A 25,998-nucleotide genomic window follows, 5' to 3' on the forward strand; every position below is an offset into this window, starting at 1 on the left:
TCAGTGAGCACAACTCCTCATTTTATATATGATAAAATAGAGGCTCAGAGAGAATAAGGGATTTGCCTGGTACTGGAAGGTAAAATCACTCACCCAGTTGGGAAACTTCCTGAGTTTCTAATACAGTCAAAAAAAGTCAACTCATCAGCCCAAATATAGGGTTACTGTAGTATCCACCAGGAGTCTCCTCCTGGCTAGGAAATACCAAAGTATCTGAACATTAACTGAAAAGCCTGTCATTTATCCAGATGTTTTGCCTGCATGGTGCCAAACACAGGGATGCTGGCCCTTCATGATGACCATTATCCAGATGTTCCTACTGGAGATTTGAAGCAGCAATCCTGGGAAATTAAAGGGAGCAACTAAAGGAAAAAGGAACATTGATGATGATAAGGTCGGGGAGGGGTTGGGGTCTGACTTATCTGGATTCATGCTCAGCCCAGCCTCAGCTCCCCCACAGACCATGTAAAACACTGAGATAGAGAAAACGCTGATTTCTAGTCAAAGGAATAAGATTTGAGTCTAGTCTCAGACTTTAAAAAAAGAAAACACCATCCTGCTAAGGTAAGAATAGAGGGCAGGATAGACAGTTTGAGCCTGACCCAGTCAACTAAGTATTTAAGTATATAAGATTTAGTGCTGGCAGAGACCTTAAGGACAATTTAGTCCAGCTCCTCAATTTTATGGAGGAAGGAACTGAGGCTTAAAGGAAAGGATTATTTGCCCAAGGTCACAATCAAATAAGGGGCAGATTGGAACCCAGGTCTCCTGACTCCAAGCTGAGAGTCTGTTGTATCAAATAACCTCAATTATTCCTTTTATCTGAGTCCGAGGCAAGACTTGGATCCATGGACTAGAGAAGATGTCAATCCCCAAAAGACTCACTTCCTAAATGGAACTGTTTGCTGGGTCAGTCAAGTAATGTCACAGAGGGTAGGGAGATAGGGGGTAGTTATTCATCACTTGAAACATGAGATGCTCCCCATTGTTCAAAGGATCATGGGTTTAGAGCTAAAAGGGATCGCAGGGGTAATCAAGTCCAGAACCCACATTTCACAAATGAGGCAAGTGAGACCCAGGGGTTAAGTGACTTTTCCAGTATCACACAGCTATTAAGTGTTTAAGGCAAGCTCTGAATCCAGATGGTTGTGATGTCAAGGCTGATGTTCTATCTACCATACCATGCTTCCTCTAGATACTGAACAACTTATATTTAGTAATGAAAATTGCCCTTGGGGTGTTGGGTGAATAGTTGTAGCAAAAATGACTTAGGTCCACTTGGCATATTACAAAGCAATTTTAAACACCAAATAAGGTAAGCTTTAAGTTAGGCGATTGGACTAAACAGTTAATAATCAGAATCAAAGTGTACTAATTCAGACCTACTCCTTAATAGGTACTCAAGAAATAAATTTTTGAAGGAATGAACTGGTGAAAAAAGATTAGAAACTATTAGAAAACAGGGTCTGTGCCCTATCTTTGTATCCCTAGCACCTAGAATCATGTCTTACACACTCCTCAAAGATCTGTGATTTTAGGGGTGAGAAATCACCCCCCACCCACCCACCACCACCACCACCATTACAGAGCACATTCATAACTTGGTAGAGAACTTGTAACCTGTTGCCTAGGATTCAGAGACAATAAATGGCTTACCCTGGGTCACCCAACTAGTTATTATTAGAGGCATGATTTAAACTTTGGGTTTCTGATTTAGTACCACACCATGCTGCCTGTCTTACACATGGTAGGTACTTATTAAATGTCTATGGGATTGAAGTTCAAATTTAAAGTAATTTTAAGAGGTGATTATTATTCTCAAGCACAAAAAAGTAATTACAAATTTACTATTAAAAAAGTTTTCCAAGCAAAAATCTCCTTAGCAGCATCACCTACATTGATCCTGCCAATGTGAAAGGAAATATGTTAGATGAAACTGATTTGCTTAAGTACTTTGAAAATTGTTTGTTTCTGAAAACAGTTTAAACATGCCTCTAACAATCTTTCCCTTCAATTTACTTCACAAACCCTTTCTTGAGAGGCCACTCAAAGTTCAACATTAGCCCAGTTAAGTGAGCAAAATTTAGCAACCAGTACCACTTTAATTTCTGAGTTTGCCCTATATCTAAAACATTGGCACCAAAATGGGCCAAACTGGCATTGCCAGGGCCAAAGAAAATGACAGTGTCTGGGGAGGGTCAGGGATAGAGAGCGGGAATAAGAAGGACATGGAAGAGTCCCCCAAGGCTACCCGGGACAGCCCCACAGACCTTTCAGGTGGGTACAGGACTAGGTGACCTGAAATCAGACCTAATTTCAGTCCAAACTAGCAATAGCTTTGCTTCAGCAAGTACTAGCAGGGAAAGGCCAGGCCAGGGCCTCTGGGACACAGATGGGAATAGGGAAGCATAGTGCAGGGAGAGGGAAGGGGGGAGAGTGACCCTGGAATTAGATCATGCCGCTCTTGTCATCTTGAAAAAAGGTCCTTGACGAGGCTCGGCCCAGCAGCAGCTCCTTCTCATGGATGAGGCTTTCCAGCAGGTCCTCCTGCCGGTAGTTGTGGTAAACCTTCAGGAAGGCCAAGATGGTGATGCCCAACCAGGCCAGCCAGGCAGCCCAGAGACCGAACTAGGACAGAAGGATAGAGCAGAAGGGTCTGAGGAGGGCACAAGGGAATGCATCATCCCTGGGATTGGGGGTTGGGAATCAATAGTTCCAAGCATTGGGAAGAGTGTTCAATAAAGAGGGGGTACAGAAAGAAAGGAAGGTAGGCAGTTGAGCAATTAGCTCATCTGTTGAGTTGATTTGGTGCCTTACAGTGGTCTTGGGTCTCTGGCATGAGCAAGAGAAAAACATGGAGTCCCTCTGTCTGAGGCAAATCTCCAGTCTCATTAGGCTCAAACAGAGACTGGATGATGGTAGAATGTAAGCTCCCTGAGGGAGGGCAGGGGCTGTTTGTTTTTTGTCTGTACACCTAGTGGCTGACAGATTATCTTGTCCATACTGGGTGCTGATTAAAAGTTTATTGAATTGAATTCAGTAACCACTTGTCAAGGATTATCAAGTATGTGTTGGCCTAGATGCTCTCTGAAATCTGTCCTAAAATTTTATGATTGATGATCTGAGAGAGCAATAAATAAAAAATAATCAGGCACCAAGTTGCAAGTTTAGCCAAGTAGGAATTCAGGGAGGGTGAGAAGCCCAAAGGTCAGGATAATCAGGGAGGGCTTCACAGAGGAGGTAGGCCCAGGTCAGTAACATCTTCTCCATCCTCCAGCTGTCCCATAGAAAAATAAGGCCGATAATCCCTTCCCTGCTTACCTCATGGGGTGTTTATGAGGAATAGGTGAGCAAATGAATGGGAAAGCATTTTGAAAAGTACAAAAGAATGATTCAAACATAATAATAATAATAACGATGATAAATGGTAATAAATAACTCTATTTCTATAGTACTTCAAGGTTTACAAAGTATTACCCTGTGAGGTGGGTGGCATAAGTATGATTATCCCCTTTGACACATGAGAAAGCAGAGTTTCAGAGAAGTTAAGCTGATTTATCCAACATCACACAGCTAGTGTCTGACAAAGCCAGGAAATAACCCCAGTTTTCTGAACAGGGATTTTCCCACTCAACTACTCTTCATCCCATGACAGATTGAATATCATTGTCTATTAATACCGTTGTTTATTATTATTTTCCAACTTAGCAATCAACATGAATCAAATAAAATACACAGCTGCCCCCATCTGTATCCACCTGAGCCCCAACAAACTCTAGTCCAGACTGAACTGATGGGTCTGGAAGCCCAGAAGGAAAGGATTCCCCTCCCAGCTTCAGTGTCCACTGCTCTATCTCACCTTCAGGGATAAAGGGGTTTTTCCAATAGAAATCTCTCCCCCAACCCAAGCCACTACTCCATCAAATTGTGAGTTTTTTGAAGGCAGGAACTGTCTTTTGTCTTTTTTTATCCCTAGCACTTAGCCCAATACCTGGCACATAGTAAGAGTTTAAGAAATGTTTTATTCATTGGTTCTCTTACCCCCAGTTGAAATCAAAAGACCAATGTGGGCAGCCCTTGGATTTTTGCTCTTATTTTCCTTGGAAGGACATGTTTCTATTGTTTCTGAATCCAGGGGAAATTATGAATATACTTTGATGACAAATAGTAGTATCGGGGTCCTGTCTGATGCCCACCTTTATAAGGATACACCAGTGCACATTATATGATTCCCCTGGAACAGTGTGGTCTTTGGTATAATATACACACACTTTCCTTTCCTGAGGAAGGACAATCAGACAATCCCTTCACTTTACTGAGGAAGAAACAGACTCAGACAGGGCAATCAACTTGCTCAATGTCTCACAGAAAATGAGCAGCAAAGCCGGAACCAGAATGGAGGTCTGACTTCCAATTCAGAGTTCTCTCTAAGTTCTCTCTTCACTAAGTGTAGTGAAGGCTTAGCCTCAGCACTAAGAAATGTGGAAAGCTAACCATCCTCCAGTGGCTTGGATGACTTTCATCTCATTTGCTTTTCAGACATTTGGGGAAACAATCAATCAAGAAGAGGAAACAATTTAAGGAGCTTCAAGATGGAAAAGTCTGACCAAGAGCCTGCTGTCAGGAGTGGGGGGCATAAACTGAAGCCAGTACATTTTAGCTATCATTTACATAAAAATTAATTTAACATTTCTTTTTTTCTTGCTTTACAAAAAAGTTTATTTTTACACAAATAAAATTGTTATTTCTTTTAGAAAATTATTTTAAAAAATATTTCCTCTATCATTGAAATAACAATGTGGGAGAGAAAAGGGCATGGGACTATGAGTGAGAAGACCTGAATTCAAGTCCCAGTTCTGCTTCTTGACTGCCTGTGTGACTTTAAGCAAGTCTAGCCCAAAGATATCTGGACCTGAATTTCCTGATGTGGTGAGCTGAAGAGTTTGGACTCACCACCTGTGAGATCTTTGGAAGTCATTTAAACTCTCTAGCCTTGAGGTTTGCTTTCCTCTTAAAAGTGGATAGAATTCTGGGTCTGGAGGCAAGAAGATACAATTTCAAATCCAGCATCACACATTTACTAGCTGTGTGACCCTGGGCAAGTCACTTAACCCTGTTTCTATCAAGTTTCTTTATCTGTAAAATGAGCTGGAGAAGGAAATGGCAAACCACTACAGTTTCTTTACCAAGAAAACACCAAATGAGGTCATGAAGAGACTGGAAAACACCAAATGAGGTCAGACGAGACTGGAAAACAACTGAGTTTCTCTTAAAAACTCTTCAAAATAGGCAGTAAACATATTGTCATCCACTTCTGATAAAGAAGGACCAAAGGAACTTGCTCAGGGCACATATCAAGGCAACATGAGGGGGACCTTAGTCTCAAGCACAGAACCTCCTGACTTCAGGGCCAGCTTGCAGTCTCATTCGGATTACAAAATCCAAGTTGGAAAAGACCTCAGAGGCTGTCTGCTCCAGACTTATCATTTCACAGATGAGAAAGTTGAGGACAGGGGAGGTCGTGACTTGCCCAAAGTTCCATAGGCAGTAAACATCAAAGAGACAGGATATGAAGCAGGTCCTCTGACTCCAATGCCTCTAGTATCAGCCTGCTGCATCTCACTGCTCCCAAAAAATTCAGCCAAGGTCTCTCTTAATTCTCCATCTGGTTACCAGTCCATAAATGTCTGAAAGGCTATCTAATGGAGGTAGGCTCTGACTTGCTCTGCTCAACTCCAAGGATGTTATTAAGAATAATGGAAAAAAAGTTACAGAAAGGAAGATGCAGACTCACGAGGAAAAATTTGATTTAAAAAAAAAAAGTGCTTTCTGAAAAATGGAATGGGCTACCTCAGGAAAGAACGAGTTAGTAATGACTTCTCTGGGTTTCAGTTTTCTTACATGCAAAATGGTAGGATTGAACTAAATGACACTAGGATCCTTTCTAGTTCTAGACCCATGATCCATGATCCCAGCTAGGTGGTTCAGTGGATAGAGCTCTAAACCTGGACTCAGGAAGAACTGAGTTCAAATCCAGCCTTGGGCACTTACTAGATATGTGACCCTAGGCACATCACTTAACATTCACCTGCCTCCGTTTCCTCAACTAGAAAATGGGGACAATAATAGCACCTGCTTCCCAGGGTGATTGTGAGGACCAATTGAGATAACAATTATAAAGTACGTGGTGGGAGCTTAATAAATGCTTGTCCCCTTCTCTATTGTCTCCCCACAAGTGGGGAGCAGAGGCTAAATATCCATTTATCTGATATTGAGAAAAGCTCTTTCTCAGGCAAAAATGGACTAAATCTTCTCTAAATTCCCCTCTAGCCAAAGGCTCAGGTCAGCAGGACTCCCCTCATCCCTCAAATGGCCCTCCTTAACAGCTAATAACACTTCTCACCCAATCTCAAAGGCCCACCTACCTGGGCGAGAGAAAACTGGTCATAAAAGGCCGAGTTTTCAGGATTCAGATCCAAATCCATATTCTGAAGCTCTTCACAGCTAAAATGGAAAAGATATTGGGACAGAAAGTTATTTCAATTTCCTTCAGTGGAGAAAAGACTTTGAGAAGAAAGGAATGTAAAGGCAAAGAAGAAAGTAAATCCTGGGTTTTGACACTGCTTCTTTCAGTAAACCTGATGTGGTCTCCTCCCAGGACTTGGAAGAAATCAGATACTGCCTGTTCCAAGAACCACCAAAAGGAGCCCCACAAATGTTTCATAATTCAATTGGAAAGAAGCCCACCGTTTGTCAACAGTGAGAAACCAGCTAGTCCCACACCCCTTTCCCACTTCACTTTACAGATGAGGAATGGGTTACCCAGGTAAATCATGTCATTTGCCTGTAGATTTAATGTTCCTACCCAAGAGGATACCTTGCCCCTCCCCTTAAAGTCCTCCCTCATTTCCTCCTTCAGTCTTAGCTATCCCAGAACTCATTCAGGACTGCCAATGGGTGAGAATAACCACCAACACTGGAATGCCCTGTCCTTTTGCCTTAGCCCAGGATGCATGACTGCTCACATACTTTGGATGGGATGGGAGTCAACAACTCCATTCCTTCTGATGAAATGGAAGACCACCATCCCTTTACTATCTGCCCTCTCACTGCCTTGTAAGATCCTACAGGCTTTATTAACTGCCCTGTCTCTAGAGCACAGTCTCCCAGTTCTATCATCTAGCCCCCTTATGGAAACTAAGAATGTCGGGACCTTGCCACATACAATGCCCATCATTGTATCCTCCTGGACATTTCTATCCATGCTGCAGCTGAACTTTCTTTTATATGTTATCTCTCCCAATTAGAGTATGAATTCTTTGAGAGAAGAGGCTGTCTTACTTTTTCTATTTGTATCCCCAGAGCTTAGAACAATGCATGGAACAGAGTACGCAATTAGTAAGACACTTTTTTCTTTCATTCATTCATTCATCTATCTGAACATAGAGCTGCCTTGAACTTGATTTCCTTTCATCCTCAAATACACACACACACACACACACACACACACACACACACACACACACACACACACACACACACACACACCCCTTTACTCCAGGGTACAAGAAGCAGAACACAAGCACATACCTGTTGGGCATCCTGCCTTTCTCTGTGATGGCATCACACCACATGTCAAATCCCACACTGATGATAGTACAGGCAATAAAGACCACAAAAAGGATGAAGATATTAAGCATCAAAGCTGCAAATGATTCAAGGCAGGTCCTGTAAGAGAGGAGAGCAAAGAGAGCTCAGAAACAGCCCCCCGCCCCCACCCCATGGCATCTGCAAGCTCTCTGGGAATCTAGAACTCACTGCCCTCCATCCTGGAAGCTTCTCCTCAGAACTCCATATAGCTGCTTAATTCAAACCAAGCAGGTCTCATTCCTTCTTCATGTAGATGCATTTGTACTTTTACAAATGGCTAGCCAGGACATTAAACCACCAACAGCAGGTAAGCCAGATGGAGAGTCATGCATGACCCTATCCTCATTAACCTCAGGGAACAAAATCCTAACTGTATAAATGATAACTCCCATTTCTATGATTTTCTAAGGCCTACAAAGCTCTTCCCTTACAGTAAACCATTAGGGTAAGGAGCCTCCTTTTGTGTCCCCAGGTTTAGCACAGTGCCTGGCACGAAGGAGTTGCTTAATAAATATTGATTCATTGATTGATTACTAATCATTATTTTTCAGATAAGGAAACAAGATTAGAAAAGGTAAAAGACTTGCCCAGGGTCATTCATTTAGGAGGTACTCTAAGCCAAGTCTTAAAAAGAACAGGAAATCTTTTTTTAATTTATTTTAATTAATTTGTTTGTTTCCTTTTAGTTTACAGGATTCAATTCCACAATTGCTTGAGTTTCATATTTTGTCCCCCTCCCTCCCCTTCCCCCCATGGCGGCATATAGTCAAATATAGGATCTGTAAATACTTTCACATTATACATTAGTCAGGTTATAAAGACAGATTGTATCAGCTGGAATGAAAAATGGTAAAGAGGACATAAAACCAAATAAGAGAAGGAAGAAGATCAGGTATTTTGCTTCCACCTGGATATAAACTCAGTTCTTGCTAGTTCTTTCTCTGGATGCACATATTTCTCTCCATCCTGAATCTTTTGGGATTGACTTATATCACTGCATTGCTGAGAGGAGTCCAGTCTATCAAAGTTGGTCATCACACATACGTTGTGTCTGTAATTGTGTACAAATTTCTCCTGGTTCTACTCTTCTCACTCAGAATCAGTTTGTATAAGCCTCTCCAGGTAAATATGAAGACCGTCTGCTCCTCGTTTCTTATAGCACAATAGTATTCCGTAACATGCATATACCACAACTTGTTCAGCCATTCCCCAATTGATGGGCACCCCCTTAATTTCCAATTCTTTGCCACCACAAAAAGAGCTGCTATAAACATTTTTGTACGTATGGGTCTTTCTCCCACTTCTATGATCTCTTTGGGATATAACCCCAGGAGTGGTATTGCTGGATCAAAGGGTATGAAAGTATTTATAGCCCTTTGGGCATAATTCCAGATTGCTCTCCAGAAAGGCTGGATCAGTTCACAACTCCACCAGCAATGCATTAGTGTTCCAATTTGCCCACATCCTCTCCAGCATTTGTCATTTTCCTGTTTTGTCATCTTAGCCAATTGGACTGGTGAGATGTGGTACCTCAGAGTTGTTTTGATTTGCATTTCTCTAATCAATAGTGAATTAAAACATTTCTTCATGTGCTTATAGATAACTTTAATTTCTTTCTCTGAAAACTGCCTGTTCATATCCTTTGACGATTTATCAATTGGGGAATGACTTGTATTCTTATAAATTTGACTCAATTCTCTGTATATTTTAGAAATGAGTCCTTTGTCAGAGACATAGGTTGTAAAGATTCTTTTCCAATTTCCCACCTCCCTCTTAATCTTGGTTACATTAGCTTTGTTTGTACAGAAGCTTTTCAATTTCATGTAGTCAAAATTATCCAATTTACATTTTATAATGTTCTCTAATTCTTGTTTAGTCATAAAGTCTTCCTCTCTCCATAAATCTGATAGGCACCTTGTTTTAGGAGACTGCTTACAGTATCAACTTTTATACCTAGATCATGCACCCATTTAGACTTGATTTTGGTATATGGTGTTAGATAATGGTCTATGCCCAGTTTCTGCCATACTATATTCCAGTTTTCTCAGCAGTTTTTGTCAAATAGTGAATTCTTACCCAAAAACCAAGGTCTGGGGGTTTATCAAACAATAGATTACTATAGTCATTGACTTCTGAATCTCATGTGCCTAATCTATTCCATTGATCCACTCCTCTATTCCTCGGCCAGTACCAAGTAGTTTTGATGACTGCTGCTTTATAATACAGATTGAAATCCGGTATAGCTAGTCCACCTTCCCTAGCATTTCTTTTCATTAATTCCCTTGATATTCATGACCATTTATTCTTCCAAATGAATTTTGAAGAACAGGAAATCTCTAGGGAAAAATTTGAAAAGACCTGCTGGGAAAACTACAAAGTAATTTAAAAGAAACTAGGATTAAACAAATATTTTATGAATTATATGCCACAAGAAGCTCAAAATGCTTATGGTACTTGATTGTTATAAGTCAAACTATTAAAAAGAAAAGAAAAGGAGCAGCTAGGTAGTACAGTGAATAGAGCACAGGCCCTGGAGTCAAGAGGACCTGAGTTCAAATCCAGCCTCAGACACTTAACACAAAAACTAGCCATGTGACCTTAGGCAAGTGACAACCCCAATTGCCCTACCTTCTACCCTCCAAAAAGCAAAAAAAGAAAAGAAAAACAAATCAGAAACCTCTCCCAGCTGTGACATGGGGAAGGATGCTAACTAAATGTAGGACAAAGGTGACCACAAAGGATAAAATAGACCATTTCAATTATTTTCAAGGATCCTTGACTTGAGGGCTAATGTTCTTTGCACTATATAACTTCAACATCATTTTGTTGTTCAATCATTTCAGTCATGTCTGATTTTTCATTATCTCCATTTGGGTTTTCTTGGCCAAGATACTGGAGTGGTTTGCCATTTCCTTCTCTGGGTCATTTTGCAGATGAGGAAACTGAGGCAAGCAGGGTTAAGTGACTTGCTTAGGATCACATAGCCAGTAAATGTCTGAGGTCAGATTTGAACTCAGGAAGAGGAGTCTTCTTGACTCCAGGCCCAGCATTCTGTCCACTATGCTACCTAGCCGCCCTCCTCAACATTAATCCACATCATAATCTGTATCATGATTATTAAGCAATTAAACTGGAGGTAATGCTAATATTCCAGAAAGAGGAATCATCCCACTATAGACCCAGGCCTAGAAATATGTCTGCAGGAGCTTCTCCAGACAAGATACATACACCTCCTATCTTGGGGAAGCATGTCAAGAAACTACCCTCCCTTCAGAGAACTAGTCAAACTGAAAAGGTGGATCACAGGACCACAGCATTTTCTTTTCTGCAAGAACACAGAAGCATAGATTGGCAAGATAGGAAGGGTCAGTCCAACTAAAGGCAGTATCATGTGACTAAAAGAGCACTGAATCTGGAGTGGATCTCCTTTTGAATTTTGCCTCTGTCACTTTGAACAATCAAATCTGAAAAACAAGAAAGGGAGAGGAAAGAATAGACAATTTAGGTCCCTTCCAGCTCTAAATTATTTTTTTTTGGCTTTTTGGAGGGGGGAAGACAGGGCAATTGGGGTTAAGTGACTTGCCTAAGGTCACATGGCTAGTACCTGTTAAGTGTCTGGGGTCGGATTTGAACTCAGGTCCACCTGACTCCAGGGCCAGTGCTCTATTTATTGCACTACCTAGCCGCACCTCAGCTCTAAATTCTAGGAATCTACAGACCTGCATTTAGTCTCCAAGGAAACATAATATTTGTACTGCAGAGCTCACTAGATTCAATTTAACATCTACTATGAGCTACTTCTATGCTCATGAGGTGGTAATGATAACAAAAATAAAATGACACAATCCCTGGTCTCAAGTAGCTTATATTCAACTGGGGGGGGGGGAGAACATTAGCATAGAAAATCAAATGCAAAATAGAAAAAATAGATCAATAGAACAAATTAAATGAGAAAAATTCAGAAACAGTTGAATTATACATATGAGTTCTCAGTGAACCTTAGAACATAAAATCCATAGGGAAGAATCCTATATTTAACAAAATCATCTAGAAAAAAAATCTTAAATAATTTCAAAAAATCATGTGCAGACAAACATTTTTTAAATTATATACTACAATAACCTCTAAGTGGATACAGTATCCAATTAATACAGGTATTTACTGTAGAAGCAGAATTCCTAACCAAATATAGGATAAAAGTGACCACAGAAAACAGGCAATTTTGATTACATAAGGTTAAAAGGCTTATGAATGAACAAAATGCAACCCAGATAAGAAGGAAAGTGGTCAATTGGAGAAAAAAAGATCTTCACATCAAATCTCTGACAAGGATCTGACATACAAAATATATAGGAAAGACAAACAGATAAGACCAAAAGCCATTCCTCAATGGATAAATAACCAAACAATATGAACAAATAGTTCTCAAAAGAATTACAAACTATTGATGTCCCAAAACTTACAAAAATACAGGGAATACAAAATAAACCCACTCTAAATTTGACTTCAGACCAAGCAAATTAACAAAGAGGACAAAAGCTGGAGATAACTAGCATTAGATGGGTTGCAGAGAACAAGCACATTAATGCACTGTTGGTGGAGTTATAAATTAGTCAACCATTTGGAGAGCAATTTGAAACTATATTAAGAACATGACAAAATATTCATACCCTCTAACCCATATTCATAAACCCCTAACCCATTGGTAGGCATATACACCAAGAAGGCCAATAATAAAAAGAAAGGTTCCATGCCCACCAAAGTAAAGTACTTTTTTGTAGTAGCAAAGAAGTTGAAACAAAGTAGATTGGAGAATGCCTGGAAAATATATTATGATACATGACTGTAATGAAATATTACCAGGATATCTTTATAAGCATGGTGTTACATACCAGAGCTGAGTCAGGCCAAGTTCAGATTGGGAATTGGGATAAAATGAGAAGGTACTCATAGACATGTCAACAAAAAAAGTTTACTTAACCATCGAATCTTTGTATCAAATACACACCCACAACATTTTATGTAGGCATTAGTGAACCTTTGTTTTGAACAATTTCTTGTAGACAACATACTGTGGGATTCATTCCTCTTTCATTTTACAGGTGAATTCATCTCTTTCACATTCAAAGTTTTGATTATAATTGTATATTTCTCTCCATATTTTCTTATGCTTTTTCTTGTCTTTGCCTCTGACCCACTCTTTACAAAGAAGAGGATGATGAAAGGGAACAAATGTGATCAGCACTCATGAACTGTAACAGAAACTGCCTGCTTCTCCTCCACCACCAACCCTATATTCTCCTAACCCATATCCCAATCATTGGTTCTTACACCATCTTTCCTTTTAATCTCCCCTTGATGATTCACCTTCCAAAGTAGAAGTTCATTTTATTTATGAATAAGATCTCTCAGGGCAGCTAGGTGGTACAGTGAATAGAGCACCGGCCCTGGAGTCATTGATTGAATTCAAATCCAGCCTCAGACACTTAACACTTACTAACTGTGTGACCTTGGACAAGTCACAACCCTAATTGCCCTGCCCTCCCCTCTCCAAAAAGAAAAAAAAAATATTTCTCCAACTCTCCCTTCTTAAACTCCAGTCTCCCCCTTCCTTATTCTTTTTTTTTTTTTTTTTGCCTTTTTGGAGGGCAATTGGGTTTGGGTAACTTGCCCAAGGTTACACGGCTAGTATTTTTGTGTGGGTGTTAAGTGTCTGAGGCCGGAACCGAACTTACTGCACCACCTTGCCGCCCCCTCCCCTTCCTTATTCTTGCCTATCCCTATTGAGTTTAATACTGCATCAAATCCTGTGTGTATGTGTTCAACCCTCCTTTGTTCAGTTTAGATAAGAGTGAAGTTAACGTGATGCCCCTTACATGTACCCTTTCTTTTATATTTGTATAATCTTCTTCTTGTGCACCCCCATAATGCATTCTACCCCTTTCTCCCTCATTTCTTCTTATTCTTCATTTTCTTTCATTTTTCTTAAAATTGTCAAAAAAGAACAATGTCACCCATAGTTTCTCTGTTTTTCTTCCTGAAATCCTCATGTAACTTTTGAACACATTAGGATTTTGAAGGGACCCTTCTCTATTCTCTCCCATTAAAATGTAGATACATAATCATTTAATTCCAAGGAAACACACCTTTCTGGGTTTCTTTTGATTCCTATATTTACAGTCAAAATTTCTACTCAGCTCTGGCTTTTTCATCCTAAAGATTTAAATATTTTCTTTTCTAGTAAAGATTCACTTTCCCCCATGTAGGATTATACTCAGTTTTTTTTAAGTGTCATTGCTGGTTGTAAGCCTATGTTTTTTGCTTTCTGGAATATCCCATTACAAGAATTTCTCTCCATTACAATAGTTGCTGTCAAGTTTTATTTGATGTTGACTATGGTCCCATGATACTTGATTTTTTTTTCATTCTTGCTTATTGCAGTGCTTTTTCTTTGTCATGGAGGTGCTGGATTTTGACTATAACATTCCAGAGAGTTTTTACTTTGATTTTCTGTCATGTCAAGTCTTCCTGTTTTCACTTTTCTTTTTAGATCTCATAAATATAGGCAATTTTCATGGGTAATTTCTTGAAATATTATTCCCAGGCTTTATTTTTGGTCACAGGTTTCAGAAAATACAATAGTTCTTAAATTATCTCATCTGTACCTGGGGACCTAGGACATATACCAATTAAATTAGAGTTTCTTGAAGCATTAAAATAAATACATTTCATTTTATCGGGTTCAACCTATTATTCCAACATATGAAAATCTTTTCTGCATCCTGACTTGATCATCCAATAAAAAATTATTACTCCTAACTCTGCCTTATTTGAAAATCTGATTTTAAAAAATGTCATCTAAGTCACCATTCAAATCACCAATTAAAATGTTGAATAGAATAGGGTCAATGACAAATTGTTGGGTGACTCTGCTTTAGAACTCTCTCCAAGTTGACATGGATTCAGTAATGACTATTCTTTGGGTTCAACAATTAACCAGTTCTGAATTCACTCACTTATTCTATCATATAATTCACATAGCTCCAATTTATCCACAAGTATAAGTTAAGTTTGTCAAATGTCTTCCTAAAAATCCAATTATACTAGCCTCATGCCTATACTGTGTTATTTTCCAGATTTAATAATCTGGTCAGTTGGTCAACAAACATTTATTAACATCTACTATATATTAGGCACTATGCTAAGTTCTGAGGATACAAAGGCAAAAGACAGTCCCTGTACTCAAAGAGTTCATCATGTAATGGAGGAAGACATTAAAAGAAACCAAAAAGTGGAGGAGCAAAGGACACCAAGGCAACCAGGTGAAAAATGATAAGGTAGCTGCCCCTGGACACCCTCCGTAAATGGAGGATCTGGGAGGAACTCTGATGTGATTTTGCAGGATGATGAGATTCCAGAGAGCATGGGCAGATAAGTAACACAGCAGGCAGAGAACAAAGACTTGAAGTTAAGAAGACCTGAGTCCAAATCCTACCACACAGATACTGTGTGATCCTATGAAAGTAACTTAAACTCTCTGAACTTGTATCCTAATCTGTAAAATGAGGAAGTTGGTTGTAAAACCCTCTACGATCCCTTCGTGATCCTTCAAGTTTTTAATCTATGCTCCTCTGATCCCTTCGATGATAAAGAACAAATCATCCATCCTTACTTATTCTGTGCCGCTCATTCATATCTTCCCAAAAATTAGCCACAAGAGTTCATCCAATGAGTTCGAGTCTTTCCTCACTTTCTCCTGATATTTCAAGGACTACTCAGTAGAGAATTCTGGCCAACTTCCTTCGATCCTTCTCTCTCACCACAAAATCAAGCCAATTATATCATCATATAATTCTTTGATGACATCCTTTACTCCAATCATTGAAATTCCTCATTGGTTATATATTTCCATCAGCTTACAACTACCTCCATTTCTCTGTTTGATGCTTATTTTTATTTCTTTGGAGACAGCAGTATCCTAAGGCTCACTGACTCACAACAAAACTAGTAAAATGTTTCCAATGAAAATATGGGCAGTAGGGTAGGGGCTGAAGGGAGGGAGAGAATTTGGAACTCATTTTAAAAAATGTTAGTTGCAGCTAGGTGGCGCAGTGAACACTTGAGTCAGGATGACCTGGAGTCAGAAGGACCTGAGTTCAGATGTGACCTCAGACACTTAACACAAAACTAGCTGTGTGACCTTGGGCAAGTCACTTAAACCCGATTGCCCTGCCTTCCCCCCTCCAAAAAGCAAAAAAAATTTAAAAAATAAATGTTAAAAAATATTTTTTTTTTTTTTTGCTTTTTGGAGGGCAATTGGGGTTAAGTGCCCAAGGCCACATGGCTCTTTTTTGTGTTAAGTGTCTGAGGCTGGATTTGAACTCAGGTCCTCCTGACTTCAGGGCCCTGGTGCTCTACTCACTGTGCCACCTAGCTGCACCTAATTTTTTTTAAGAGAAAAAAATGGACCTTTACTGTCATGAGAAATTTGGGGTTAGTAAAAGGCAATCCAACTCATTCTCCTCTTTTTCAGCTCTGGGCAAAACTCATTGTAGATCTATATTTCCTGTTCCAGAAATACATACTATTGGACAAACTCTAAAAGATGTTCATTCAGATGCATAAAGAAATCTGGTCAATAGTCTTCATACAATTATTCTTTCCTGTGTAGATGAAAGGGCCAAACACCTTTGAGTGACTATAAATCTCTTCTAGAAGAAGAAGGCTCTGCAGTGTCTTGGGGCTTAGTGATATCCACACAATGCTGTGGAGTCCCTCCTTGACCTAGACTCTGTTCTGGATCTTCTCCATCACAAAGGTAAATATTTTTGGTAAATACACATCTCACTGTTTTATGGATTGTCTAATGCTTATTATCAGAGGGTCATTTATCAGGGTTATTTCTGTAGCTACTGTCTTCCAAGGAGTTTTAAAAGATTTTTTTATTTGAAAAAAAGTTTTTTCTTTTATAATCAACAAACAATAAGCATAATGGAATCTTATACACTCTACAACTTTCAGTCAACTGTGGGATGGTAAAGATGTCATCATTTTTGAATATCTTTTGAATAAACCTGATTGTTCCCTCCCTACTAATATCCTTATCAAGGATAACCTTAATTTATGTATAGATGTCCCTAATAAAGATTTGTATATATGGGAAGGTAGGTGTCTACATCCATAACTGTTGGTGTTTTCTGAATCATCTTTTTTGGGAATCAATAAAGTCCAAGATTTTTTACATTACTTCAGTATCTGTACTTCATTTAGATATGTAGTAATCCTTTTTATTTTTTTAAGAAAAGGCATGAAAAGTCTGGCATGACTTTTGGTAGAGCTAATTAAATTTATTTTTTTCAATGAAAATCTACCTTCTCTCTCTTCTGCATCACCCAACACACACAGTAAGAGAGAAAAAAAGCAAAACACTTCCTATAAACATATATAGTCAAGCAAAACAAATTCCTACTTTGGTCACATTAAAAAAATCATCTCAGCTATACTCTGAGTTCATCACCTCTCTGTCAGGAGATGGGTAGAATCTTTCTTCATGAGTCTTCTGAAATTATAACTGGTCAGTGTGTTGGACCAAGTTCCTAAGTCTTTCAAAGGTATTTGCTTTTACAATATTGGTATAATTGTTTAAATTGTTCTCTTGGTTCTGTTCACTTCACTCTGTATCAGTTCATACAAATCTTCCTAGGTTTCTCTGAAACTAGTCCCTTCATCTTTTCCTGTAGGCCAATAATATTCCATCATATTAATATACCATAACTTTTTTATCCATTCCCCAATGATGGGAAACTCCTCAGTTTCCAATTCTTTGTCACTAACAAAAAGGGGATGTTATAATTATTTTGTAGATGTGAGTTCCTTTCAGTCTATACCTCATCTTCTGAGTAAAAGTTTTCTAAGTTTAATCCCTGATTTGTTCTAAATTTACTTCAAGAATCCTAGTCTGAGAATTCCATTCTCTGTGGTGTGGCCCCTGCTCTATTTCTTGAACTCCCACAATTCTTACTTTTGGAGCCATACACTTAACATGGGCTTATGTCTTGAAAACTTTCTTTGTCATTCACTAACTGGCTAGCTCTGTGAGCTGGGCAAGTCTTTTTCTATACCTGTTTCCCCAACTCTCTCTGCCCTACTCCTTTCACAGGACTATCGTAAAAATAAAATGTAATGACATAATATATTTTGTAAACTATGAAGCATCATATAATATAGTTAATCATAATGATTATATAAATAACAAATATCAACATTTGACAGTAATATAAATAATGAACATCACTAATATCATTGGAACAGTGTTAATGTATTAACAATTTTTTGGGGGTTTTTTTTTAAAGCAATTGGGGTTAAGAAACTTGCTCAAGGTTACATGGCCAGTTATTATTTCTGGGTGTGGTGCTGAGTATCTGAGCCCAGATTTGATCCAGGTCATACCCGACACTGGAGCTGGTGCTCTTACTCGCTGAGCCACCTGGCCGCCCCTAAGCAATTGGGGTTAAGTAACTTGCTCAAGGTTACATGGCCAGGTGTTTCTGGGTGGGTGCTAAGTGTCTGAGCCCGGGATTCGATCTCCAGGTGTTCTCAACACTGGAGCCGGTGCTCTTACTCGCTGTGCTACCTGGCCGCCCCAAATGTATTAACAATTTAAAAATATTGACTACATTGTTATATTACTATTATTGACAGTGAATATCATAATCAAGAAAGTTATAATTATAATGTAAATCATTAGAATCAGTAACGTGAACATTTTGATTTCCTATTCTATTAATAATAAGTAGCATTCTCAATTTCCTGGAAGCATAGCAGAATGGACAATCTTATATTTGGGGTTATTTGGATTCACATTCTGGCTCTGACATATATTGGCTGCCTACTAGTTGTGTGACATCAGTCAAGTCACATCATCTCTAATCCTCAGTTTCCACATCATTAAAGTTATAATTCTGGAATAGATCAAGGATTCTTAACCCTTTTTTGGTCATAGGTCCCTTTGGCAGTGTAGTAGGTGAGCATTGAGAAATGAAAGAAGTCAAAGAACTCTCAGAAATTTCATATCAGTATATCGTTAATATCTGCAGAAGGTGCCGGACATGGTTAATACTGTAAATATGACAAAAAATAAAACGTTATCAAGTATCACATGTTCTATGTGCCAAACACTATACTATATCTTTTTTTAAAGCAATTGGGGTTAAGTAACTTGCCCAAGGTTACATAGCCAGTTATTTTGTGTGGGTGTTAAGTATCTGAGGCCAGACCTGACACCGGGTCCTCCCGACTCCAGGGCCAACACTCTTAGTCACTGAACCACCTAGCCACCCCACACTATACTATATCTTAAGAAAGAGGAAAACATTAGCTGTCAATCTAGGAATCATTTATGAATTAATTGCCTATGTGAAGTCAGACCAACAACTAGTTAGAGCAATGGTTAAAATAAGTATTGATCTAGAAGAAAAAAATAAAAAGAACTTATGGGCAATTAGAGCAACTCAAACCTGACTTACTCAAAAAAGCTCTTGATGATGAAAAAAAGATAAGTGAAAACACAATAACTTTGTCACCATTTCTTACAAAAGTCAGTATGTGGCAAACACTATAACAAAGAGGCCTAAAGAGCCCAGAAAAATACCTCAACCAGTCACCACTCGAACTCCTTGCTTAGCAAAAAGACCTGGAAGTCACTGACATCAGAATTTAAACTAATTTGTAAAATGTTATAAAGGAGAGTAGTAAAAGATCACAACTAATGTCACTTCACAAAACAGTAAACAATGGTGGGAACAAGTGGGAGAAGGAACATATCCGCAAAAAATAAAAATAAAAAAACTTGGCATCGAGACACAACTAAGCCATACCATTCAGAGAGTTTATAAATGAAACCAGAAGGACAACAAATAGATAAAATGAAGAAAATCTATAAGATTTTCTTAAGCAATCTATTTTCATCATCATTGACAATGGGACCACAATATTTGGACTCCCTAATGGGCAGAAGTGAAAATGGCACCTCAGAAAATAAAATCACAAAGAAGATCTATAACAGAAAAAAAACCCATCCACAATTTTGAAAGCTTTAAGAGGTTGTTTTTAAGTTGTCTGAAAGAGGGGGAAATTTTGTTGACCACATTATTACCAAAATAAAGAAAACTGAAAGGTAATCAATAACTATTAAATCATATGATTTAATTGTCATCTCTATAAACTTCATGAGACTGATTACACATTCATTGAGGGTAACTTTAATGAATTATGTGAATAGAGCAAGTAGAGTTTTCAAAAAAAATTTCCTGTAGCAGACTACATGTTCAATCACATGATTAAAAGACACAGGGAATATAAGATTTTGCTGTAGTTGTTGGTTCCAAAAAAGTATTTGATTTCATAGAGCAAAATAAGAGCTTTCATACCTTGAAATACCTTTCATACCTTGAAAGATGCAACCATAGAGCTATAACTTCATTCAATAATCATTTGGCAACAAATATGAGTGAAGCATAAAACAGGGAGACAAATATTTACCAAAACTATTTACTTCTGTCATAAAAGATGCCCTGAGCAAAGTCCCAAAGAAAGAGGGGTTCTTGGTAAATAATGTGATCCTCTAGATGCAGATAACATTTTATTAATTACATCAAAACCCAGAATACTACAGTACCTCTTTAAGCAGCTACATGGCTACTCAAAAATTATTGGCCTAGCAATCCATATAGGAAAAACCAAATGGATGAAAAATGCCATACAGTTAGATGAGCAAGCAATTCATTGAGTTAGGCCATCAGCATATGTATCTTGTGCACAAACTTCAGATAAATAATAAATGTCTCAGAACTGAAAAAAAGGAAAAAGATTATCTAGATTGTATAAGAAATTTCTCAGACTGCTCCCTCATACAAAAGTAGTGCTTTTTGAAATCAACATTCTTCTAGTATGTACATTTGTAAATCATAGAATGCCACAATCTACAAAGAATCAAAATTACAAATGACTCAATGGCAACGGAGAGAAGTATAGTACATGTAAGTAAGCTCAGTTTATTACCAACAATGATTTGGAAGCAAGAAGCAGACAAAAAGATTTCATCCAGAAAATTATGGTCAGAAAAGGAGGTGGGACTATCTTACAGCAATAGGTAGAGATGAAAAATTGATAACCCATGTGTTGCACTGGTAATCACAAAATGTTAAATGCAGTCAAGGAAGACTTCCAGTTCATAGGGTAGCTCCTTTATGGAAGATATATCAGAAAGTCTAGGCATAAATGATACAGGATGAGAGGCATGAGTGGACTGCAATCTGTTGCATGGGAAGGAGTATCCATACATATGAGCTCATGGATACATAAATTATTGAAATATTACAGTATTAAAGTATAAGTTTCATCTTCATTAAACATTAGGATTTCATAGGCTAGGAACATGGTGAGTGCTCAGAAAATACATACTAATCGACTTATTCAAAATTAATAAACATTTATTAAGCGCCTACTATGTTCAAGGTCTTTGATCAAAGATGGGGATACAAAGATTTAAAAAAATGACCTCATTCCCCTCCCTCAAGGAACTTACTGTATAATAAGGAGAATGCAACAGGCACCTTCCTATTAATATCAATAATAACATACTTCAAAGACCAGTGATATCATTAGGGTAGAGCATTCCTACACCAACACAGGTGTCAACCCTTCCATAACATAGTAGATAGTCTTCTTAAGTTATGTTTATCTTAAGGATAAAGAATCTCTTTTGAGAATGCAACTCCTCTGTGAATAAGCCCCTTGAAAAAGGGGGAAAATTTGTAGGGCTTCCCTGATTTCCTGATGTCACTAGAAGTCATCTCTTCAGACCTAAAGACCTTTCTAGACAGTAGAGAGCCTCATCAGATCTGGGGAGAGAAGAGAACAGAAAGAAAGAATGTCGTTCCTGTGAACTAACACAGATCTACAACCCTCCAATATGTATGGAAATTTTTTAAAAATTTAAATATGACATCCAAATGTTTGAACTACACAGTGCCCAAACATCTGGAAGGGTTCCAAATATCAGATATCTGTAATGATGCAGATAGGATAGCTAAGTGGTACAGTGGGTAGAGTATTAGGACCTCAAGTCAGGAAGACCTGAGTGCAAATCGTACCTCAGATACTTCTTAGCTGTTTGAACTAAGCAAGTCACATAATCTCTCATTTTCCTCATACATAAAATGGGAATAATAATAGCACCTACCTCACAGAGTTGTTGTGAAGCCCAAATGAGATAAATGCAAAGTGCTTTGCAAGCTTTAAAAGACTACATAAATTCTAGATATTATGAGATCTTACTGAGTGTTTTCCCCCCATTATATCCATGGGGGGGGTAGGGTGTAAGCAGTATTATCCCCATTTTGCAGATGGAGACACTGAGGCTCAGAGGGGTTAAGTGACTTGTTGGAGGTCCCATGACTAATAGTTGCATTGACTAGCACCCCAACTGCCTAGATTAATGACTGATTTTTCCCATCCTGGATGAAAGAAATTTATTTGTGGGAGAGTGAGATGAAAGAAAGGCTTTTTTGTCTCTTCTCACTCAGGCCTCAATCTGGCCCTTTCCTCACTCACTTTGCAAGGTCTCTCCAAAAAGCAGTAAGAATATGGAAGAAGTGTCCATGGTACTAAAGGGAATGTTCTCCTCTAGGCCAGAGTTAGGCTTGGAGAGAGATGACTAGGCAATTTTTGTTCCAGAAAGAAGGAAGTTTGCCTGGAGTAAGAGAAGGGACAGTACAGAGGAGTTAGATCTTTGGATATTGAATAGTTTTTGCACCGGAGGACATCTATTTGCAGGGACTGGGGAGGAACAGAGTTCAACAATGATGGGGGCAGCTTGTTTGCATAGTGATGATTTTTGCATGGGAGTGGAGGCAGTTTCCACAGGAAAGGAATGTTTTCCAGAGGAACTAGTGGAAGAACACTGTTTACAGAGGGCTGCATGGAGGAATATGGGAGAGGGTTACTTTCAGGGATTGCTTTCAGGTGAGGGGGATTGTTTGCACGGGAGTAGATGGGGTCCAGAGGAGAGAGCTGTGCCCCAGGGACATAGTTCTTAGCTCCAAGCAGGTTAGGCTGGGGCCAGGGGCCGCGTGGGGGCCGCCACTACTTACTCGTCGAATCCCTTGCACAGAAGATAGAGCGACCGCCAGGCTAACCCAATGGCCACAGACAGGGAGAGCAGGGCAGCGAGCAGAGAGTAGTGGCAGGCAGCGGGCGAGCCCCACTCCTGCACCGTGAAGCGCTGATGTTCCTGCACGGTCAGATTGGTGTTCAGCCACATGCCCTCGGTGAAGAGCAAGCAGCGGCCGTGGAAGTCATGGCAGTTCTCAGTCAGTGGCACCACCACGATGAAGCTAAAGAGGAAGGCAAGGAAGTAGCAGGAGCCCTGGGCGAAGACTAATTTGTTTTTCCCCATGGTCAGACCTGGGCACGGAAGCCCCGGAGGGGAGAGGAGGTAGAGGATAGGAGATAAAGAGGAAAGAAAGAAAGGGAAATGAAGGGAGGAGAGTTAAGAGATAGAGGAAAAGAGAAGGATGTGATAATTCTGAGCGGCAAGAGAAAAAGACAAGAAGGAAAGGAGAAGAAAGGGAAAAAGAAGGGGATGAGAAAGAACAAAGACGGGGAGGAAAAGGTGCAAACAGAAAAGGAAATGCAGGAGGAGCGAGTGGAGGAGGGAGGACTGGGAGGAAGAGAGAAGAAGAATGCAGAGGAAGAAGAGGAGGTGGGGCAGTGAGCAAGTGAAGACCTGGAAATCCGCAGAGGAGGGCGGTTGGTTCTCAGCGCTGGTGCAGGATCTGGGGCTGGGACTGCAGTCTAGGGGTGGGGGAGTCGAGGAGGATGCGCAGTGGGATCGTGTCCAGGCCACGGCCTCCTCCCCCAGGCCCCTTCTGACTGTCTTCCCACCATACAACAGGCGCTTGCGCACTTCGTTCATATTGCGGCGTTTTCAGGACGCTGGACAGCTCCTAGGGGTGTGCATCCTTTGACCCTGGTGATAGAGGAATGGGGAAGTGGGAAGTTAGGGATCTAAGGATGAAGAATTATGGATGGAGGTGCAGTCAGAAGTTCAAATTCTCAGTCCAGTTAATCATCATTAGATTCTAGTAAATTAGACCTGTGGAAAAATAATGGGGGTGATGGATGAAAATATGACCTCCAGTTCCACTCTACCTCAAAGATTCACCAGGGTGAACAGATCTCAGACCCCACTATCAATTCAAAATTGCTACACCTGCAAGATTACAGAATTCTGAATTTTCCCACTCTGACCACAATCTCCTGTCCTTACAATTCTCCTAATTCCTTATTCTTCTCCTGTCCTTTGCCCTCATCTCATTCAGTCCCATCCTAATCAGTCAACCATGTTCTAAACTTATTTTCCTTCTTACCCAGTCTTAACCATGTCTTCAGCCATTTCAATAATCCTCACCTTGAATCTCTTGGACCTTAGTCCTTCCACCACTTAACCTTTTGCTAACCTTCAATCCTTAGTACTTCCTACCATCCAACTCCTCTGATAGTCCTCCTCAATCATCTGATGCTATGGTGGGGGGGGAGGACAGGAACTTATTGAGTGGTCCCATTATAAGTTAATGCCATTTAACTTCATCTAGGACCTCACAGAAACATGGCAATCTTTTTATTCATTTCTGAATGAGTTCCTTTCATACTCAACACATTTGCTGTTCTAAATCTTCTCTCATCTCAAACCTCCAACTCAACTCCTATTCTCTTTCTCATAGTAAATGGCCATGCCTCTAACTTTAATGAGAAAATTAAGACTGTTATAAACTCTCATGTCTCTCATCCCCCATTGCTCTATACCACAATGTCCTCACCCATTCTCTTCTTCCTTCTGCTCTCAAAAATTCTCCTTGCTAAAGCTAACACCTTTTCCTGTAGCTTCCATCTTATACTTTTCAGCTTCTTCTAGAACACCAGTTAATTCTTCTCTCTCACACCTGGAATTTCTCCTTCATAATGACTTTCCCTTCAGCTTATAAATCCATGCTCATACACACAGACTCCAGCTGGGCAGAGAGGGAACTTTGTCATTGAGTACTGACACAAGACACACTTTCCAAGAAGCCCTAGGAAATCTGGTTAGTGGCTTTTCCTAGTGGGGTTAATGTTTATATTGTCTAATAGATAATATAAACTAAAAATTTAATGCATTTGATTAGTAAAGTTTAGCTGCTGATACTGAGAAGTTTAAATGTGATTCATGTTTTCATCACACTAGTTAGCATATATAACAGTAAATCATTACTACAAGCAATAACTAAGGCTGAATCACAAAATCAATGTTCAAAAGAATCTTCAAGTGTTTGATGGGGAGAGATGGAAGAGATCATAGAATCATACTGTCAGAACACTCATAAAACCTAGTCTCTCTGAGCTGAAAGAGATGTGAGAGAACATCTAGGAAAAGCCAGACCAGAAGAGCCTTCTCAAACCTCATTATGTTCCTCTGGTCATTGCCCCCATCCAGGACTTCCTATTTCTGTTTTGGACAACTCAAGGATTAAAGAAACATAGGATACTATGATTAATGTATGACAGTAACCTTAGAAATCATTTAATCTGATCAGAGCTCTCATTCTTTTTAATTTAAAATCTTTTCATTTTTTAAATTAAAAATTTTTTAATTATTTTTACAAGCATTTATTTTCTTTCTCTCCTACCTTCCCCAATTGAACAATTTTTTAAAAGCTTTCATAACAAAGATGCATAGTCCAGGAAAGCAAGTTCCCACATTGGACACATAAAAAAGTGTCTTATTCTGCATTTTAGGTCCATTACCTCTTTCTCACAGGAAGTGAACTAATATGCTTAAACTTCAGTCCTCTGAAATCATGGTTTACATTATATTGCATTGATGAAAAGTTCTAAGGTTTTTCCAAATTATTTTTCATTATAATGGTGTTATTGTATAAATCGTTCTCCTAGTTAAGCTCACTTCACTCACTCTTCATCTATAGGGAGAGAATTCCCTCATTTCCTCTGAAACTGTCAACTTTTGCATTTCTTATGACACTCACATAATTTGTTGAGTCATTCCCCAAGAGGAGGGCACCCCCTTAGTTTACAGATTTCTCTTTAATTCGTCTTTGTAATTGTCAAGAAGTGTTCGCTTATATCAAACCAAAACCTGCATCTCTCCAATTTCCACCCATTGTTCCTAGTTTGGAACCAACACATTTGGACCAAGTAGAAGAACAAGTTTAATTCTTCCATGAAGCAACCCTTCCAATACTTAGAAAAATAGTGATGATGTCCTTCCCCACCCTCTATCTCCCACCTGCC

The 25,998-nt window shown here is 39.2% G+C and overlaps 1 protein-coding gene across 1 annotated transcript; it reads right to left on the reverse strand.

Moving 5' to 3' along the window:
* Positions 1–1,580: 1,580 nt before the first annotated feature.
* Positions 1,581–23,491, reverse strand: TMEM179 (transmembrane protein 179). The gene is made up of 4 exons (XM_069103820.1): positions 22,803–23,491; positions 7,591–7,728; positions 6,426–6,504; positions 1,581–2,628 (listed from the first exon to the last, which is right to left on the reverse strand). Exons 1-4 carry the CDS (start codon positions 23,105–23,107, stop codon positions 2,449–2,451), a joined length of 702 nt encoding a protein of 233 aa, XP_068959921.1. The 5' UTR covers positions 23,108–23,491; the 3' UTR covers positions 1,581–2,448.
* Positions 23,492–25,998: the final 2,507 nt, after the last annotated feature.

The sequence above is a fragment of the Petaurus breviceps genome, unplaced genomic scaffold (genome assembly GCF_028583685.1).
Source record: "Petaurus breviceps papuanus isolate PSGF00001 unplaced genomic scaffold, PetGlider_PUasm1.0 64, whole genome shotgun sequence".
NCBI classification, from domain to species: Eukaryota; Metazoa; Chordata; class Mammalia; order Diprotodontia; family Petauridae; genus Petaurus; species Petaurus breviceps.